The sequence below is a fragment of the Aspergillus lentulus genome (assembly GCF_001445615.1).
Source record: "Aspergillus lentulus DNA, contig: Alt05, strain: IFM 54703, whole genome shotgun sequence".
NCBI classification, from domain to species: Eukaryota; Fungi; Ascomycota; class Eurotiomycetes; order Eurotiales; family Aspergillaceae; genus Aspergillus; species Aspergillus lentulus.
In genome coordinates this window covers 1,439,364-1,458,929 of record NW_028322121.1, presented here as the reverse complement: position 1 = coordinate 1,458,929, position 19,566 = coordinate 1,439,364, and the positions used below count along the sequence as shown (strand labels likewise).

The 19,566-nt window shown below is 50.2% G+C and overlaps 6 protein-coding genes across 6 annotated transcripts; 4 read left to right on the top strand and 2 right to left on the bottom strand.

Moving 5' to 3' along the window:
* Positions 1–2,805: 2,805 nt before the first annotated feature.
* Positions 2,806–4,168, top strand: sun1 (SUN family protein UTH1; the record flags this gene model as incomplete). Its single annotated transcript, XM_033557706.2, has 3 exons — positions 2,806–3,637; positions 3,691–4,067; positions 4,127–4,168. The coding sequence occupies 3 exons, from the start codon at positions 2,806–2,808 to the stop codon at positions 4,166–4,168; spliced, it is 1,251 nt and encodes a 416-aa protein (XP_033413597.1).
* A 1,795-nt stretch (positions 4,169–5,963) lies between these two features.
* On the top strand, positions 5,964–7,508 carry fhdA (putative transcription factor Tos4; the record flags this gene model as incomplete). The annotated part of the gene is made up of 1 exon (XM_033557705.2): positions 5,964–7,508. The coding sequence occupies one exon, from the start codon at positions 5,964–5,966 to the stop codon at positions 7,506–7,508; it is 1,545 nt and encodes a 514-aa protein (XP_033413596.2).
* Positions 7,509–8,645: 1,137 nt separating this feature from the next.
* On the top strand, positions 8,646–13,510 carry ALT_3126 (regulator of nonsense transcripts 2; the record flags this gene model as incomplete). Its single annotated transcript, XM_089599499.1, has 9 exons — positions 8,646–8,832; positions 9,654–9,698; positions 9,783–11,908; positions 11,962–12,253; positions 12,306–12,463; positions 12,520–12,798; positions 12,863–13,168; positions 13,218–13,362; positions 13,413–13,510. 9 exons carry the CDS (start codon positions 8,646–8,648, stop codon positions 13,508–13,510), a joined length of 3,636 nt encoding a protein of 1,211 aa, XP_089456242.1.
* Positions 13,511–14,504: 994 nt separating this feature from the next.
* On the bottom strand, positions 14,505–15,661 carry ALT_3125 (coiled-coil-helix-coiled-coil-helix domain-containing protein; the record flags this gene model as incomplete). The annotated part of the gene is made up of 3 exons (XM_033557703.2): positions 14,505–14,841; positions 14,917–15,289; positions 15,463–15,661. The coding sequence occupies 3 exons, from the start codon at positions 15,659–15,661 to the stop codon at positions 14,505–14,507; spliced, it is 909 nt and encodes a 302-aa protein (XP_033413594.2).
* A 939-nt stretch (positions 15,662–16,600) lies between these two features.
* On the top strand, positions 16,601–17,587 carry ALT_3124 (thiamine diphosphokinase; the record flags this gene model as incomplete). Its single annotated transcript, XM_033557702.2, has 3 exons — positions 16,601–16,724; positions 16,798–16,877; positions 16,943–17,587. The coding sequence occupies 3 exons, from the start codon at positions 16,601–16,603 to the stop codon at positions 17,585–17,587; spliced, it is 849 nt and encodes a 282-aa protein (XP_033413593.2).
* Positions 17,588–18,218: 631 nt separating this feature from the next.
* On the bottom strand, positions 18,219–19,458 carry ALT_3123 (uncharacterized protein; the record flags this gene model as incomplete). The annotated part of the gene is made up of 3 exons (XM_033557701.2): positions 18,219–18,945; positions 19,072–19,323; positions 19,379–19,458. 3 exons carry the CDS (start codon positions 19,456–19,458, stop codon positions 18,219–18,221), a joined length of 1,059 nt encoding a protein of 352 aa, XP_033413592.2.
* Between the last annotated feature and the right edge of the window lie 108 nt (positions 19,459–19,566).

Genomic DNA, 19,566 nt, shown 5'->3' with positions numbered 1-19,566 from the left:
GCAAGGCGCTCTGCGATCTCATATATGAGGAGAAAAGCGATGCTCATAATATTGACCAATTGCTGGTTAGGTCTCTAAATCAATCACGTTCGTAACTCCATTAAACGGTGTTGCCTAAGGTAAGCTGGTACTCGACGGAGTTCCCAGAATGTGGCGATATGGGGGATCATCTACAGTGCTTCACAGGCCATACGAAGTCTAGATAACAGGCATGCAGGAAGCTGCATGTATCAGTCCTCAAGAATATTTGAGAAATAATGAATATCACCCCGTAAATAGCCTGCTAGCTCAAGATCGGGCAGGATCACTAAGGTCTTTATTAATCATCTAGAAAATCGTCTACTCAAATACTGACTCCGTGGTAGGTTCTCGAGCTAAAGTACAGGGGGTAACAGCCAGAACCAGCACAGATTGCGGGCGGGAAAGGTAAGACAAGTTCAGCAATCCAGGTCATCAATCCAAGCCATCAGAATTTCTCTCGACTATCAAAAGTTGAGTCGTTGTCTTGCAAGTTGCGACTTGCAACGTCCGATCTGCGCCAGTAAAGTATTTATCAAGGGAAACTATAGAGTTTACATGACTCAACCCCAAGATAGGAGGAGTCTAGACTTTATTTACCAATTAGATTGTTGTTCCATCTACGAGCAAGTTCCGACTACTTGAAAACCTGTCCTTGAACTTCATATTTACTTTACTGTGCCGAAGTTAGATAGATACTGGAAGAACCATCCCCTATTTTGCGGGAGCGTGACGGAGTTTGGATCCAATGCAGATCGAAAGTGGATTTGTTTCCACAAACCGCGTTTCCTCAGTTGCTGCTTTTACTGAAAAGCGCAAGTACACTCCGCGTCATGGACAGAGCTGGAATGACCCTTTTTCCTTTGCCGTTGTTGATTGTCTCATTAGTACAGAAGAACTCAGCTGACAACTTGCTGCTAACTTGACATCACTGTTCCTCCCACAAGTTTGACAACACGTTTGCCTTGCTATCATCAATGCCAGCCAGGACCAGGTACCTTGCATATGCAGCCATGCACATCAGACTCAGACCTGAGACAACAACGCTTTGGAGACTTGGACTGCTGCTGGGGGGTGAAACCTTACGGCGATGGGATTGTTTGAGCAGCCATCTGATTTGTGATTGGTGTACCTGGCTCGGGGGTGTGCCAGATTTTTGCACGGCCTGTGCCAAGGGTTCCAGCGTGATTGGCCAGACCTGACCATGGTAATTTCGGCAACCGCCAAGCTCAAGCCGACATTTCAGGCCAGGAACAGGAAACAGACAAACATCACGCACGGAGGCTAGACATCTGGGTAATTTTTGCTGCTCTGTACAAAGTACAGGTCAAAAGTAAAAGGATATAACCATCCCCAGCCGCAACCCCTTGCCCAGTGTCTAGTGAAAATGTTCCAGTCTTCCGAATTCTGGAGTTTAGAGGTCGGGATTCTCGTGTTTAAGGGGAGGCAACTCGGCTTTCAGCTACTGGACCTAGGTAGAATTTAGATACTATGTACTTAGACTACCGTAGTAGTCAGGATACGCACCACAAACTGTTGTAGACACGTCGGCGTCCCCACTGTGGCTGCTAATCCAAGAGAATATCACGTTGTCCATGGATGATTTCAGTAGCGGGTTTCTGCCTTTGGGTTGCCGACCTTTTTCCTCGGCGAGTGTACCCCTGATGAACGAATAACCAATAATAAGACGTACCACACCGGTCTTACATCAGGCTCATTTCCGTCAACCATTGATTAAATCTCCCTACAGCCAGGTACCGTTCTAGCTATCTCCAGGGCGCTAAGAAGACAACAACAGTAACAAAAACAAACGGGAGGGCGCCAACCGATTCATTTTTGAATTCCGTACTATGGAGTGGTCCATACAGTGCTATCGAGTCTGTATGCCTGGAGTCTTCGACCCCATTAACCTTCAGTCTTTCTCCCGGAGTGGGGCCCCCTATTTCTATTAGCATGACTATTATTACGATTAATTTAACACTTACAGTAGTAGTAGTATTGACTATCAGCCTTCTGTCTTTGTCTGTCCACTGTTTCCAGCGGCAGTGCCACCCACACACACTTTCGCTCTCTCAGCCCCCTGGAAGGGTCTGCAGTCTGCACTTACGCCTTGTCCCGTAGCTTCCCCTGGACCGCCATTATTGTTGACTAACAGTCTTTCTCTAACTCTACTTACTCCTCTTCAGTCCCTTTGATCCCCTCCCTTATTTTTCTCTTTTGCGATCTTACGTTCCTCCAGAGAACCTTGTCTTCTGCCGCTCCAGAGATTCCTATCCGACCAGAGGGACTCGTCTTCTCTCTCGCACGCTCTTTTGGGAACCTCGTCTTCACTCTTTCAAACTCTCATATTCATTTCTAGGTTTCGGCCTTTTGTTTGCGATCACTAGTTTCAGCGAGCAAAGTGAGCTCCGGCGATTTTCTGTTTCTATACCGAGTCTTATCACACGAGCGTGCTTGGGCACTTTGCGACGTTGAGGTATGTGCAATCGACACTCACATCCTTGTCTGCTTTCTAGATTTGCACGCACCACATTGAATTGTGGCACATCCGCGTCCATCTTTTGAGAGGTCTGACCCTGGGCGGCGAGGCATCAGAGAGAGAAATGGACTCCTATGTATCTGTGCCAATGGCGCTTGTTGCATTGAGTGGATGAGAATCTCAATGATGCAATGGATTGGATGCCTTATAATTACAGTTTGAACTCATTTTTCTCACGGAGCGTACACTAATTGGCATGACTATAGGATTACCGACATCGTGAGCGCAATATTAGGCACGTGAACACCATGAAGTTTAATACCGTTGCTCTTACTCTCGCCACAGCGGGTTCCCTGGTGGCCGCTCAACATCACCACCAGCATCGTCACAACCAGCACAAGCGCGAGAACGTGGTCGAATCCGGTGCCACCGTCGTGCAATATGAACTGGACGGAAAGCCGATTACTCTTAAGGAGGTTTGTGCCGGTTTGGCTGATGGCAAACTCAAGTTTGCCGACAACGACCATCCTACCGGCGTCTGCGACAACCTGAGCAGTGCCGCTGCTCCTGCCTCCACGCCTGAGGTCACCTCCGCCTTTGCCCCGGCCCAATTCATCGAGCTCTCTTCCGTTGTCACCCCGGCCTCCGCGACCTCGGCTCCAAGCTCAGTCCAGACCCCTGCCGCCTCTAGCAGCTCTGCTTCCAGCTCTGCTTCCAGCTCTTCCACCGCCACCGGTTTGGATGCCGACTTCCCTGATGGGGAACTTGACTGTTCTACCTTCCCATCCGAGTACGGCGCTATTCCCCTCGACTACCTCAATCTCGGCGGATGGTCTGGTATTCAGTACGTCTCCTACGCCGGCGACTTTATCAACAATATTGTGACGGCCGTCGCTGGCGATGCCTGCAAAAATGGTGCCATGTGTTCCTATGCTTGCCCGCCTGGTTATCAGAAGTCTCAATGGCCTACTACCCAGGGCGCCACTGGTCAGTCTGTTGGTGGTATTGAGTGCCGCAACGGAAAGCTCCACCTTACCAATCCTTCTCTTTCGAAGAAGCTCTGCATTCCGGGTGTTGGAGGTGTCAGCGTCCAGAACACTCTGGGCGAAACTGTGTCTGTTTGCCGTACCGACTACCCTGGTTAGTTGGACCATTTCATAAAACTTTATTCTGTCTAACGAAATCTTTCTAAGGTACCGAATCCGAGACCATTCCCATCGGCCTTGGTGGCAATGACCTTCAGCCCTTGACCTGCCCCGATGGTGAGACCTACTACAAGTGGCAGGGCAAGACAACCTCTGCCCAGTATTACGTCAACCCTAAGGGCGTTACCCCTGATAAGGGTTGCCAGTGGGGCGATGGCACCCTGCCTATCGGCAACTGGGCTCCCGTCAACCTTGGTGTCGGCCTGAACAAGGGCAAATGGCTCTCCATCTTCCAGAACAGCCCCACAACTTCCGAAAAGCTTGACTTTAACATTAAGATCAAGGGTGATAATCTCAGCGGCTCCTGCAAGTACGAAAATGGTGTCTTCTACTCCGAGACCGGTAGCAGCAGCTCTGGATGCACTGTAAGTTTGAGTCGCCCCGCCATGTTGGGAATAGTTGACTTACATACCGTCTCCAACAGGTCGAGGTCATGTCTGGCGATGCCACCTTTGTCTTCTACTAGAGTATGAAGTCGTCCAGCTCCAATGGTAGTGCGTGTCGCCGTTATGCGTAGATGGTAACGGCCGCCTCAGATATTCCGCCAATACTTTTGTGAGAGAAGACCATTGAGCGCCGCTCATCCGCCTCATGAACAATTACCCGGTGTGCTTGCTTTCTTCTGTGTATCTTACTATATTACCTTACGTGGCGTGGACTCAAGTTCTTGTCACATCTTGTCATGTCTTCAACCTTTTGTTAGAGACATTGTGGTTAAATTTTATTCTCCAACTTCAGAGCCGCCAAGTATCCCGGTTTATTTACCCTCGTCCATCTCAATTGCACAGTGTCGCTTCCTGCATGTTTTGTCGTCTCTCCAAGCCTTATCTTTGACTGTCCCCCTCTTGTCTTACGTTGTGCGAAATGTTCAGATTTTCCAAAAACTTAAAAACGTAACCTTGTTCTTGCACTGAGCTTGGTTCAAATTTTAGACGACACGTATTTGAGGAAATGTGTATCTTGTGTATCCCTGGCTTAGCCCAATAGATCCTACTATATATATCTGAGGAACACTCCACAGTACAGCCTGAATTTCGATATGCACGACATGCAAAAAGTAGTAGTTCGCAACCTTGATGGTAATGCACTGTATCCTTTGGGTGGAGTAGAAAATAATCAGTTGGGGTGGAAGGCTGGGAGTATGGTTTGGATGGCTGCAGCGTGCTGGTACCTAGGTACGCATCGTGTAAAGGGGAGTAGACGAATCCTAGAAATGCTTCCCGTTGGCTTGAGCACCACGGTACCAGGCATGTTCTATGATATGCCGCACGGAATTAAGTTCATTCCTCCAAAGAGCCTCTTTGGCAGACATTGAGATATTGCTGCTGCTGCCCTTAGACTAGGAGGGAGTCCCAATGACAGGGACTATCTCTCCCGTCAAATTTGCTTTCCCAGTCGATGGCCCCAAGCTGCTGGCCTCACTTCTTTCAGTCCTGTCATCAGTAGGTAGACTAAGCAAGGCACCAACAAAAAATGCATGGTATCATCCAATTGGAGGACGACCAAGCTAGGTGAGCTGCATGTCAGGACCGGCATTCCAGCAAAGCGGCGCAAGCACTCTGACCGAGGGCTGACCCTGTGATCACGTGATCATGCGCGAGTCACGGGGACTCGAACCATAGAACGCGGGAGCACATGAGGCTAGACGCGGCGGACGCGCTTTTTGCATACACAACACAGATAATGTATGCAGGCATGAGCCATTGCGGCATGGTCTCTATCAGCTCATGCTTCACCATTTCTATCTTTTGCTTGGCTTGAGAATCGAAACGAGAATCATGCTGTGTGACACAAAGATTGAAATGGCCTTTCAGTGAGGCTGCGCGAGGTTAGCGGTGGAGCTTCTGAGCCCTTGTCGGCGCCTATCGAACGCGTCTTAGTCTGTAAGCGTGCAAATCCGCGCTGGATGGACGAGACGTTCCGCTCCGGCAGGCATTCCTGCACCACACACCAACTTTCACCCTTTTCTTCTATGCCTCGTACTTGTTCTTTCTCGCAGGCCAATTTTCTCGTGCTTCCCAACCTCCTGGTCGTCATCCTGGGGGAAGCTTCAGTTCTTTCCTTTTTGTCTAGGACAAGCTTCTCTCTTTCTTTTATATTGCTGTCCTGTGATTATTGTGCCATAGAAATAGGCCCCTACGCGGCCTCCACGCGAACCTCAGTCAATATTTTCTCTCATTAGGAGTTTGCTAGAGGTGCCTAGAAGCTTTCGTATTTTTGGTTTTTATCTTTCAATTGACCTGGTCAGAGTCCATAGCATCATGGAGTCTTCTCCTCCAAGGAGCAGTGCCACTGCTTCTGTGGTAGGTGTGAAGCGTCCTGCGTCCTTGTTGCCTGCTTTTGAGCCATTGAGCTCGTCTCCCTCCCTTCCTCGGCCACAGAAGCGTGTGGCTCGCGATAGCCATGGCATAGTCTCGACCTATCCCACTCCTGTCCCGACCTCGTCGACCCATATCATGTCCTCGTCGCCGCCTCGAATGGCATTGTCACGGTCTGCATCACGTCGTACTATTGCCCAGTCAGGCTCCGAACGTACTCCATTGTCGACTGTCCCAACACTGATGCTTCCTGAGAGTGGAGAGCCTATTTTGATGGGGAGGTCTAGTGCATCTTGTCACCACCAATTGTCTGCCAACCGGATGATATCGAGGGTCCATGTCAAGGCCACCTATAAACCGGCACCTAATCCATTTGATCGTGATAGGGTGGAGATAATGTGCATGGGGTGGAATGGGATCAAACTTCTTTGCCAAGGGAAGACATATGAATTGGCCAAAGGGAAGACGTTCACGTCCGATATTAAAGATGCGGACATCATGGTGGATGTCCACGACGCTCGTGTGCTCGTGCAATGGCCACGGAATGAAAGGAAGGACTATGCTTCAACGGACTCGGAGCAAACCTGGGAGGAGACAACACCAAAGGGGCCCAATCAGTCTCGTAGGAGCCTACAAGACAGTCCCCTTGGCGAACGACAGCGTCTGGCTTCCCCCGTCTCTCCCTCACCTGCGGTGCAGTCACTCGTCCCTCCATCCTCGCCTTTGTTTACTCCTACCCGCTCGCGAAACGCAGTGGTCGTGTATGAAGATGAGGCATCTCCTGTTCGTCGTAACCTTTCTCGGGATGTGTCATCGCCTCGAGCCGCCCAGGAATCCGCACGCCTGGCGGATGTTCTCCAAAGCTCACAGTCCAGCGACCTGAGCGATCTTAGCAGACCTGACGAATTCTCGGATCACGACGAGGAGAACGATCCAATCATTCACTCCTTCGGTCCTTTCGGCGACAACCTCCTTCCCCGCATGGCATCTTTCTCCGCAGATGAATCACCACTGCGAGGCCCACGCCCTTCTCGACCCCTTCAACCTACTCAATCTCCCAAACAGCCACAACGGCCTTCCGAGAAAGACAGCTCGGAACGCAAGTCAGGATTGACTGACGAGACCTATGAGAGAATCCAGAACCATGCGGCGAATCAACTGGCCTTCTCCCGCCTGTCTTCGACTCCATTCTCAATTATACTAAATAATCTTCCTCCGGCTCTGTGGAAGCGGGATGACCGGTCCAAACAGGGACCTTCGAGCGAGGAGATTCGCGCCATCTTAGAGTCAACCAAATGTATTGGCAAGGTTGCGCGTGAAGGAAAAGATGCCGCCGGCAAACCACTTGAAAGCGAATACTACTATATACCTGACTTCGACGACGATGATATGCGGCGTGAAGCAGTTGTGAACGACCTCAGAAAGCCAGGTCTTCGCAACTGCCGAAAGCAACACAAGGTATGCTTCGAGCCTCTGACCGATCGTTAGCCATGCAACTAATTTCTGTACAGCAATACTTCTGGCGTAAGCCAAAATGAAACAACGTTGTTACCAAGATGGCGTCGTATTCGCCGATATCCCAATTAAAAGATTTGCGGTAACCGTTCTTAGTACATAGTTACATTACCTTGTTTTCCCCTTGTTTTTTGAAGTTCGAGGACTCGCATAGCGTGGCGTGGGCATACCCTGTTTTTGACTTTTCCATGTTGTATGAAGGTGTATGATGTATGGTGGTTCGTTTCTTCTCATCTAGGTATGATACCTTGTTTGTTTAATATGCGCCTCAAACAGTCGAGGTGCGCCTGTTCTTTTGTACCAGTGCGATTTCCTACCACATCCCTTTGCTGATTATCGAGGCCATGATGCAAAGCTGATGGTTCCAGCATGATTGTTCATATGGGAATACTGGAAGTATTGCGTGGACCGAGTGTCTTTACAAATCTTCTTGTCGGCAAAAGTATCTTTCCATGTACCAGATGAGCTCGGCTCTTGGATGGCTGTATGGTACGAGGATTCGTTCAAGGGAATAAAAGTATTCATCACTATATTGCCTGCCGTCCTGACTGTCGAGCCATTCGCTCTTTATAGAGAGGTACTGGTTACATTTTCGGTACATTGTTTATCCGATCATTTCAATCAGCTCTTCATCATTTGGATCACGTGATAATGATTTTACAAGGAAGCGTTGGCCATAATGCATGACCCTTGCTCGCTCTGATATCATTTGCTGTTGGGCCTAGAGAGGTACCTCTCGGAGGTGCTGCGGTAGAAATAAGAACTTGTCACTATCTGGTACCCAAAAGTCTGATATCCGGCCAATGTAACTTTCACCGTCGCCACAACCTATGACATAGTTTGACATTCCGTGTCACCATGGGCTCCTGGCACCTATATTAATCCCTCTAGACTGTCGAATGGATGTCTGATATTCGTGTCTGGCTAATCTAAATCCACTTTGCTGTGTGTCTGGAACTCCATAATTACTATACTCAATTGTGTAAGCCATTCCCTTGGGAGTACTAAACTATCCGTGATTCTAAACCATCACGTTACAGCAGAGCCAAAGAAGCCCCGCATCAATAATATAGTCCAGTTCTATCTACAGCATCGCCTACCAACAGAACAATGTCGTCCACAGGCCATCAAGGACCATTCGCTGAACCCACCTCTGAATCTCAGGCTGTCCTGCTCCCTGCAAACCCGTCCGTGAGCCGAAGCAGTGAGCCCCTTCCCGATCCACCAAGTGGCAGTTCTCAAGACCGCTCCTCGGAGAAGCCGTGGAAGCCGAGTATCAATCGTCAACAAAGCTGGAGTGAGCAGGACCAGAAACATGAGCTTCAGTCCAGGCTCCTAGCAACGGAGAGAGGGAAGGAGACGGGGTTCACGGAGACGTTGCAGGATATGTAATATGTAGCTGTCTTTTTGAATCTATCTTTTTCAGCGTTGTTCTTGTGATTGATGCTGGATAGCATAGGGATAGGATGAATCTCAGTAGGATTTGCCAAGGACTTAATGCTCTATGGACAGGAAAGCGTGTGTTCGTTCATCACAAGTACTGGTAAAGGCGATGTTCATATCGTTGTCCTTCCTCAAGAAACAATGACCGAAAACAAGCACAACACCTTCGCTATGCTAGAATTGCAATTCGTATTCTTCTCTGACATTCCCATGAAGTTTTGATAAGAGAAAATAAAATGAAAAAAATGCCTTGAGCTAGCGCATCAGGAGAGCGCTTTGCTGGAATTATAGTAAGTGGAAGGGCGATCTCCGCAACATCCAAAAGGGTCCATTTTCTCTGGCAGGACCGCCTTCGGATCCCACTTCGCCGCCGCAGTCAGTCAAATAAGAGAATCATCTTCATCCTCAACAAACAGTTTAACTTGACGCACAGAGGGCGTCTAGCTGTACCATACGCTGCGCGCCATTTTCGCCGTGCTTCACCAATGTGGCGTTCAAGTCACTTGTGCGCTTTCCTTTCGGACTTTGAGAAAGGACCCCACGACAGTTAAAATCGCTGCGGACAGCAGCCGGCAATAAGAGATGGAACGTCAGAGAAAGCGTACGCATTTTCTTCGCATAGCACTTGAAGCTAAACCAAACTCTATTTGATATCTGACATTTTGACATATCTAGGGGAGGTCCGCGACCTGAATGAACGAGCCTGGGCTGGAGAGAGTGGTAATTACCTCCCCGTTCAATGACAAACTCCGCTGGTCACTTTCGTCTCACAGTCGTCTAACTACGTATCGAACTATTTTACAGATCTCTTTCCGGTCAGCAGTTCGCTTGATTCGTCGCTGAAGAAGAATACGGCCTTTATCAAGCGTCTCCGAACAGGAATTAATGCTTCAGTCCTGCAAACATTCTTGACCGATATCCGCACTTTGTCGCTCCACAAGTACCTGTCCGAGATAATCTCAGCATGCTACGAGGGACTCTGCAAACTTAAATCCCCGGGGGAGATTGCCGCGGGCGTGGAAGTCACAAGCGCATTGCATCAGCGCTTCGGACCGGACGAGTTCACGAGGCAGATCGGTTGGCTGCTAGGTCGCGGCCTCAGCACACCTGACAAGTCGCAGCTCCGAACCCTCAGCCAGGAGTTGCGCGAGCGTGAAGAGAAAGAGAGGCTCTCCAGACATCGGGTGCTGCTTAGGGTGGTCACGGAACTATGGCTTGTCGGAGTTCTGAGGACGCTAGATGACATCGAGAGACCGGATGACCTGGGCGCCAAGGGCAAGGATGGTGTGGTCAGTATCGGTGGAAAGGCGACAGACGCCGTGTCTAAGCCTAAGGCAACGCCGTCTGCAGCCAAGGATCAAGACAAAGAAGCCGAGCCGTTCCCACTGGAGGTCTTGAAAGATCTTCTTGGTCACGATCGCGAGCATGTCAATCTGCCACTTGCCGTGTTATTTGCCAAGAGCTTTAGTTGGGATATTCTCGGAGCGAAGATGGTCGATGAGAGCCGGAAGACGGTTGATGTGGATGGGACCACGACGTCTGTTGCTCCTGCAGAGACAGTGAATGGTGGAGACGATGCGATGGCCGCCGAGAACGACCCGCCGCTTGTGCCGGAGAAAACGCAACTTCGCTTTAGGAGTATTTTGAGTCGGTATCTGGAAGATGTCAAGTCGCACGTCGTTCGCGACCAGAGGGCGTTGGCAGCCCAGAGCCGTCGAAATGCGGAAGCCTACGTTAAGAGTGGTGAGATATTCGAGGATCGTCAAGCAAATTTTGACAAGCAGAGCAAGTCATTGGAGAAACTGGTTGCAAACACTCAGGTGTTGTGCGAGGTTCTAGGGGTGGAAATGCCAGCCTTGGCTGAGCAAGAAGCGGCCGATTCTGCTTCGAGCGGTGGAATCGGGCTTGTGAAGACTTCGGAATACCTGCGTGGCCAGGGTGAAGGTCCCGGTATTTGGGAGGATGAAGAGGAACGGCGCTTCTACGAAAACTTGGTTGATCTCAAAGGCAAGGTACCGTCGGTTCTGCTTGAGGATGGCAAGAAGAAAAAGTCCGACTCCGACGATGCTGCAAAGAAAAAGTCAGACGGCGAAGCTACCCCCGATTCGAGTTCAGAGAAGCCTGAGAACGCAAGCCAAACTCCAACCTCGGAAGAGAAGTCTGCTGCGGAGGCGGAAGATCAGTCTACCGCTATCTCCAGCAAGACCGTTGGAGCTCAGGTAGATGCTCTCTTGGCTAGACTCCCCGAACTCCAAACAAAAGACCAAGTTGATCAGCTGGCACTTGAGTTCTGCTTTCTCAACTCCAAGGCGTCGAGGAACAGGCTCATCAAGGCTGTGTCAGATGTCCCAAAGGGTCGGGTCGATCTTTTGCCATTGTATTCTCGACTGGTTGCAACCCTCGGCCAGTATCTTCAGGATATTCCTCAAGGTTTAATAACTTACCTCGACGAAGAGTTTCGCAGTCTTCAACGTCGGAAGTCCAAAGAATTCCTCGGCCAGGTTCGGATGACCAACATCCGTTATTTTGCAGAGTTGACCAAATTCGGTGTTGTTCCGGAGCATATCATCTTTCACTGTTTCAAGGTTTCCCTCGATGACTTTTCCCGCATGAACATTGAGATTATTGGCCATCTGCTCGAAAACTGCGGACGCTACCTGCTTCGGAATCCAGAAACATCCCCGCGGATGGCTTCGTTCTTGGAGAAGCTCGGCAGGAAGAAGACCGTTCAGCATCTGGGCCAGCAAGAAAGAATGATTATCGAGAACGCAATGTACTATGTCGACCCGCCGCCGCGGCCTGCTATTCAACAAAAGGAGCGCACGCCTATGGAATCCTACATCCGCAAGCTGATTTACCTTGACATGAACAAGCGTAATTACACCAAAATTTTGAAATCGATTCGGAAACTCCACTGGGAAGAACAAGATGTAAGCACACCCTACACCCTTTCGTCCCACAAATTGCTAATCTTGTTCACCAGGTGGTCGATATCTTGGAGCGTGTCTTCAGTAAGCCGGTCAAGGTCAAATACGGCAATATCCACCTTCTCGCTATTCTTGTCAGTGCGCTTTACAGGTATCACCAGGACTTCGTGATTAGTGTTGTAGACAACATCCTCGAGCAGATCACGCTGGGACTCGAACAGAACGATTTCAAGTTCAACCAGAAGCGTGTAGCTGAAGTCAAGTACCTCGGGGAATTGTACAACTACAAAATGATCGACTCACCCGTGGTCTTTGATACTTTGTACCGGATTGTCACTTTTGGCTACGGTAAGCATCTTCGGATTCGTTATTGTTTTTCTATTACTCACATATTATGTAGAAGGTGGCACTCCAATTCCTGGAAAGCTCAACCCGCTAGATCTACCAGACGATTTCTTCCGGATTCGCCTAGTCTGCACGCTGCTGGACACTTGTGGTCACTGTTTTGATCGTGGGTCTGCTAAAAAGAAGTTGGATTTCTTCTTGATCTTCTTCCAGGTACCTCTTCTCACCGCTCAGTCTTCGAGAGGAGTAGTGGTCTAATGTTTTCGCAGTACTATTATCTGACAAAGGACCCTTTGCCTATGGACGTCGAATTTTTGATCCAGGACACCTTCGCTATGGCTCGTCCTCAATGGAAGTTGATGACTGATTTGCAGGAGGCCACGCAGCTGTTCAGTGAAGCAGTCGCTCAGAACTACAAGATTCAGGATTCCGATAGGCCTATGGAGCCAGATGAAGATGATGCAGAAAGCAGCTCGTCTGATGACGGTCTCGAAGATGACGCAATTCCGGAGGCTGAAGAAGAACAAGAGTCGAGCGATGAAGCTGAAGTGAGTTTCACATCCATTACGGCGAAGTCGCCTTAAGAGTCGTTACCGGTGCTAATGGATGCAGGTCTCTGGCCCCAATGCCGAGCAAGATACTGATAGTGAATCCGAGGACGAGCAGATCTTTGTCACTCGTCAGGAGGAGGAGCGTGATCCTGAAGTGGAGGCTGAATTCGACCGCGAGTTCGAGAAAATGATGGCGGAGAGTATGGAGTCCAGACGATTCGAACGCAAGGGTGTGTTCGATATCCCTCTGCCCATGAGGCGCGCTGGCCGTGAGGCTTCGGCGGGTGATGCAGTGACTGAAGTGCCTCCCGAGCGAACCAATACAATGGCTTTCTCTTTGATGACAAAAAAGGGAAATAAGCAGCAGGTTTGTTGCACCTCCTAACCATATCATTCATTATGTTGACAAGTCACAGACTCGTACAATTGATCTCCCATCTGACTCTAGTTTTGCAATTGCCATGAAGAGTCAGCAGCAAGCGGATCGCGAAGAGCAGCAACGCATCAAGAACCTGGTGCTCAATTACGAAATGACCAACGAGGCTGAAAACAATACTGAAGGTCAGCATCCCTCCATTCGAGCCAGTATTCGTTATCTGACTTGCGTTTAGTTCTTGAAAAGCGTACCCCTCCGAAGCTTGACAAGCCTGGCTCGAACCGCACAGCTTTCAGGTCTAGAAAGCTCCAGCTCAGCGATGTCAATTGGTAGAAATCCTCTGTTTTACAGTTGAACTTGTTCAGCTGTATATTGCTCCATAATATTGAGAGGGTACCCTCATCGGTCGATGTTTGAGGCGGTTGAGTGCGCTTCTGGGTCTCAACTTCGTTACGGCCAGCGAATTTCTGACGAGTGGCCATTAAGTATCACTACATCGTGTGATTTTGACCTGGACATCTCGAAGTGTTGACTTGCCTCCGTATATACCCAGCGTGCACTACTGGAAACATTCCATGCCCATGCTGCTCTACTATCGAGAAGACTTGGTGAGGAGCGTGATATGGCCTTCGTACGATATGGTTGATGTCGTGGAATGGTTTCCGGCGAGGCTAGTTGTGGTGGTCATCGGGCTACTAGACTCTACGGTCTTGTCTTCTGGGATCGGATCGCAGCAACTCGAATGGCAGTGGCCTCGAAGTGCCTGTCTTTTAGTCCGTGAAAGCTGTAAAGCCAGATATGGGTGCCGCTTATTAGCAAACGCGGACAAGCAGAGGTCATCAGGCCTGAGCCGGGTCACCGTCTTCAGCTGAAGCACAATCCACTTTCCGTGTCTTGAACACTACTAGATTGCAATAGTCCAACGAAGTATTGATTTATGCGAACTCATATTATCGAACCGCGTAGAGGTAGATCACTGACTCATGAAAAGGTGCTATGGTAACTCCACAGAAGGCTCTATTTTCTATCGCTCCTCTTGCTGAATGGCCAGAACATAAAGTACAATAAGTTACATGATGGAGTAGGGTAATCAGGATAATGAATCAGATGCAGACCAAAATGGCGATGATGAAAAGAACACTCAGACGGATGAAAAGAAAAAGATCGGCCATTCCGTTAGGAAATAGTGCAGGAAAGAGAGCGACGAAGGTATAGTAGTACACGGGCTGAATCCCACACTTCCCACCCTTTCCGGACCGTTCAACTGATACGAGGGAAATTTCTTGTTCTGGTCGTCACATGTATTAATCTATCAAGATGGGACTGCTCACTTCTCCGTCTGCTCGGGCTTGGTGACAATGTCGTTCTTGCCTTCGGTATCGTGCCAGGCCTTGGGAATGAGGTCTTCGCTCTCGGCCTTCTCGGCCTTCTCGGCAATCTCCGACTTCACCTGGGCGTGAACGTCCTTTGCGCGGGCCCGCTTTTCTTCGGGGTGAGAGGAGGCATCGATCTCAGCGGCGGGGGCGCTGTCGGCGGGGGAAGCGGGCTGCTCGCTGGGTTCTGAGACGCCGGCTGCAGTGGCAGCTGCGGCGTCGGCTTCGTCGTCATCTTCGAGCTCGGCACCGTAGACGTCGGGGTACCTCCGGAAGCATTCTTGCATGCCCCTGCCACGTAAGAAGTATTTGTTAGCATATAACTGCGCTCCGAGCGATATCCAGAAAGATCAGGGTTGAACGAACTTGAACTTGTCAATGCAGTCCATGCCCTTGGGCTCTTCCGTGGAGTACACGAAGCAGCTGAACGCAGCTTTGAACTCCTCGCCGCAAGGACCATGGGCCATGCCGCCCAGGCATGGGCAGTCCCAGTTGATCTCGCCAGTTTCGGGGTTGAAGGCGGCTTCCTGGCCGGCTTCGTCTTCGAGTTCTTGGGGCGACTTCAGAGCGGCTTCTGAGGCGGTTAGGGCCTCGTGCTGTGTGGGCCGCGCATCGTGTTGGGAAACGGCCTTCGATTCTGCTTGTCTTTCTTCGCGGATTCTGGGCTTGATGGAGTTGAGGGTTGGAAGTTGGGCTTCATTGGAGGAATCCGGTGTGCTCTGCTTGGAGAGGAGGGAGACTGTATCGTTGACCGAGTTCAATTAGTATAGGATTCATATTTTATATGTAAAGCAGCTTGCTATTTTCCGAATATTGCTCGTTCAAACGTATGGATCCAATTGTGTAGGAAGGGGGAAAAAAAGGCTATGACCGAATCAAAGGTGATGGCCAAACCCGGGATTTCGCACATACATGACGGCTGCTCGGCAAAGACACTGCTCGTGTTATAGTAGTATACAGCTCCAGCGGCCAACCCCAGACGGACAATGGTACTCTTCCAACTCCTCGACTTGGTGTCTGGGGGAGCGGTGCTTATCAATCGTCTGCTTGCAGGACCACGGACTGCGACGCCCGGCGCGCGGAGGAGAACTCTGGTCGCGGGACGGAACATGATGGGGAAGGGATGTGAGAAAAGAAGGCAAGAGATATGAAGAGTAAATACTAAACCGACGATGAAGTCATTCAATCGGTATGCGATAGCGACTTGAGGAGGATATGGCCGGCCAGACCGGTGCGAAGCGGAGAGAAAGAGGATGTGAACGAATTGGTGATGTCCCGCCAGCCTGAGGCTCACAAATTTCCACTTCGAGAGTAAGGTGGGTGGTCACGTTCGATCCGGCCAATCAGATGACGTACATATCTACTTCCATCATCTTCTTTTTGCAAGTGCTTACCATTATAAGAGTTGCGCTGATTAATTCGGTCTTCAATTCCTGACCTCGGAGACTGACTTTATGCTTATCATGCTGTTATGTGAAAGTAAATCTCTGGACTAAAAGAGGAATGTTTAGTGTTCGTGAAAGTTGGGATGCCATAACAATAGATATATATATGACGTGAATGAGAACATCAAGATTGAAGACTAACGTGCCAATCATAGACAGTAGTAGATGGGAAGTGAAACTATCAAGGCAAGGCCTCTTTGCTAGATTCTCTCGAATGAAGCGCTAATCTGATTGTCAGATCAACCATAACCAGTCCCTTTTGCAATTTACTACAACCAGGTTAAGCCCCTCCATATAGAATTTCAGTAGAGGTAGACTTTTCCCAATTGCGGAGAGCATCGTTCTTCACCACAATTGGAGACAAGCGGCTCCCCAACCCCAAAGACAATTCAGCCCATATGAGTATCAAGCTGATAAAGTGATTGCCTGTCTAGCCATAGATACTTATATATCCTTTAACGCCCTGCGTGACATCACCGCAGTAAGAACATCATCGCATCGGCATTCCAGCCCGCAACCAGTGTAACCGGACACAGATTGGGCTCAGTTCAGTTCAGACGAGAAATAGATCGAATCATCCTGGAAATCCAACTCATCAGGCGACAATGTTAACGGAGTGGGACCCAACTCAATTCTTCTGCGACTCGAGCGAGCCCATTGCTCCATTTGCGCTCCTCGTCCTCAACCAGCCAATCAACGAAAGAGCCTTTGCAGTCCTGAAGAAACATGGTATGTGCCTGCACAGCGCAACTCTCGATACAATCCTCTAGCAGAATCAAACCCCCGGCTAACCAGTTCCCAGCATGCTTCACCATCTGCGCCGACGGCGGCGCAAACCGCTTCTACGACATGATGCACAAGCAGGGGAGGGAATCCCAAGAGGTAAATCAACCTGCTCTGCTCTACACCGCGACAGGACCATCCAGAACTAACAAACCGGAAACCAGCTACCGAACCTCATAATCGGCGACCTGGACTCCATCCGCCCCTCCGTGCGCTCGCACTACGAGGGGCTAGGCGTCTCCGTCATTGAGGATCCGGACCAATACTCAACAGATTTCACCAAGTGTCTCAAGTACCTCCGCGCGCACGCAGTCGAGATCATCGGCAAGCGCGAGATTTCAACGGCGTCGCCGTCTGCGCGGCTGGAGATTCTCATCATGGGCGGCCTGGGCGGGAGAGTCGACCAGGCGTTCTCGCAGATCCATCATCTGTATATGATGACGCGGGAGGTAGCTGGTGAGCCGGCGGCCGGGGATCTGTATCTGATCTCCGAGGAGAGTATCACGTTTATTCTGCAGTCGGGACGGCACACTATTCGCACGCCGAGAACGAAAAGGCCTGGTGTGTGTCCTGAGCAGGGCGAGGATGAATATTATCTGCTGGAGGAGAATGTCGGGATAATTCCTCTCTCTGGACCGGCGAGGATCACGACACATGGATTCGAGTGGGATGTGGAGGACTGGTTGACTGAGATTGGAGGCCAAATTAGTACCAGTAATCATATTCGAGCCGATGAGGTGACTGTGGACACGGGGGTCCCGGTTCTATTTACGTTGGAGCTGGCCCAAAGATTTAAGAGGATGCGGTGATGGAGTCTCAGTTCCGAAGTTGCTTTGCTTTTCTTTTTTGTCTGTTCAAATAGACTCACGCTGGGATGGTGATTGACACATGTATATATACCCAAGCTAAAGTATATAGAAGTCTGATCCGAAGGCGTCGCTTATCCCGGATCTGTGGACAAGAGCCGCGAGATTACCATCCGTCTGGAAGCCCGTAAAATAATATATGAATCAATTGATTCCGTGACACCAAAACCAACCAAGTGGATCGAATATACTGAGTATAGTGACAAGAAAACGACAATCCACAGATACAACCAAGGCGCCTCCCTCTGAAGCGAGTACAAAAAGAACCAAAAACTGTAGCAAGCAAGACCCAGATAGACATCACGCCTTATTAAACCCCGAGAAGAAGATATCCAAGAAATGAGCTTCAACTCATTCTGACACCCCAGTGGAGCGAGAAGCCTCCTTGTTCAACTGTCCGACCCTCTTCGCCCTTTCACCCTTTCTCTTACCGCTGATTTGCTTGTTATATTGCTTCTCATGAGCCCGACAATTTTGCGCCAACCGCGCAAGAACGCATCATCCGACGCAACCCAGAGCGGACCCCGCCGCAAGACAATGACAAGCACACATGGACGCACATATATATTTATATCTACTTGCGAAGAATAGCCTCGTAGAGAGTGCCAACAGTCCCAATTGCAGCAGTGGTAAGCATGCCTGGCCAGTGGAAGGGGACCGATACATTCACCCTCTCGATGGAGAAGTTGCTGTATAGACCCATGAAGTTGAAATGATGCGCATAAACCACGTACGCGATGACGGCTTTGGTGATATTGAAACTGAGCGGATCGAACTCAGGACGCGTCTTGTGGCCCTTGCGCGTCTCAGGCACAGGACTGCCGCTTGCCTGCAAGCTGATGTTGAAAAAGTAAGCAAAGAGCAATGGTAGGAGGTAGCTCGTAAGCAGCCACAGGGAGAACGGGGCCCAAAAGGCCCCATCCACAAGCATGAAGAGATCGGGTACCCTAAGCGCGAACTCAGGGCTATTGATCGCCGGCACAGCAGGGATAGTGGTCAGGTAACGGATGGGGATGAGGTCTTTCATAAGAAAAGCGCCTTCAACGGCCATCACGATGGTCTCCACAGCTCGTACGCTGCTCATTTTCGAGCGCACCCAGTTGGAAGATTCCTGTACGCCAGAACGGACCCACGCGTCGTTGATGCGCTCGCGCCATTCGGCGGTCTGCCGATCAATCGCATCTGTGACCAAAGCAGGCGATAGTGGAGGCTCGACAGTGATTTGCGAGCGCGCAGGAGTCTTTGTTACAGCACTGGTAGCCTGGTTCGGTGTTGAGGCCTCCGAAGCCTCCGAGTCGTCCCTACGTGACAAAGTCAATAAAACAGTCGCTAAAGCTGCACGCGCATATCCGAGCTATCGCGAAACCGGCTACGTGACAACGCGACAGACAAGGAGCTAGGAAGAACACAAGACGGTAGAGACCTACGTCACTTCAGCCTCCTCCTTCTTTGGCTGCGTTTGCCTCCGACGCGTTGTTCCAGGCGTGGCTTTCTTGGGGGCAGGCGTGACGTCGACCCCGACAGCTTTCTTGACCGGAGAAGTGCGCGCGGGCGATGTCGAAGACGCGCGCGTCCAGTATTCCTTCAACTCGGGAACATTGATCAGGATAGTTTGGTTATCTTGAAGGTACTTGTGGAGCGCGACGGCCAGCGCGTCCTTGTTGCTGTAATCCGCATAGCTGCGCACAGATTAGAAGCGCCCTATTTCATTATTCTGTCATTCCGGGAGCATACTCTTCAAGTCCAGCAGCATGCGCGAGCTCGTTGACCTCGGCTCTGCGTAGCTTCTTCAGCCAATTCAATCCGTTTGACATGGTGATACGCGCGGGTAGACGGGTAGACCAAGAGTGTGGGGACCATGCGACGAGCGCAGAACAAAGAGTAAGGGATGGGTTGTGTATATATACTGGAAGCGCTTATTG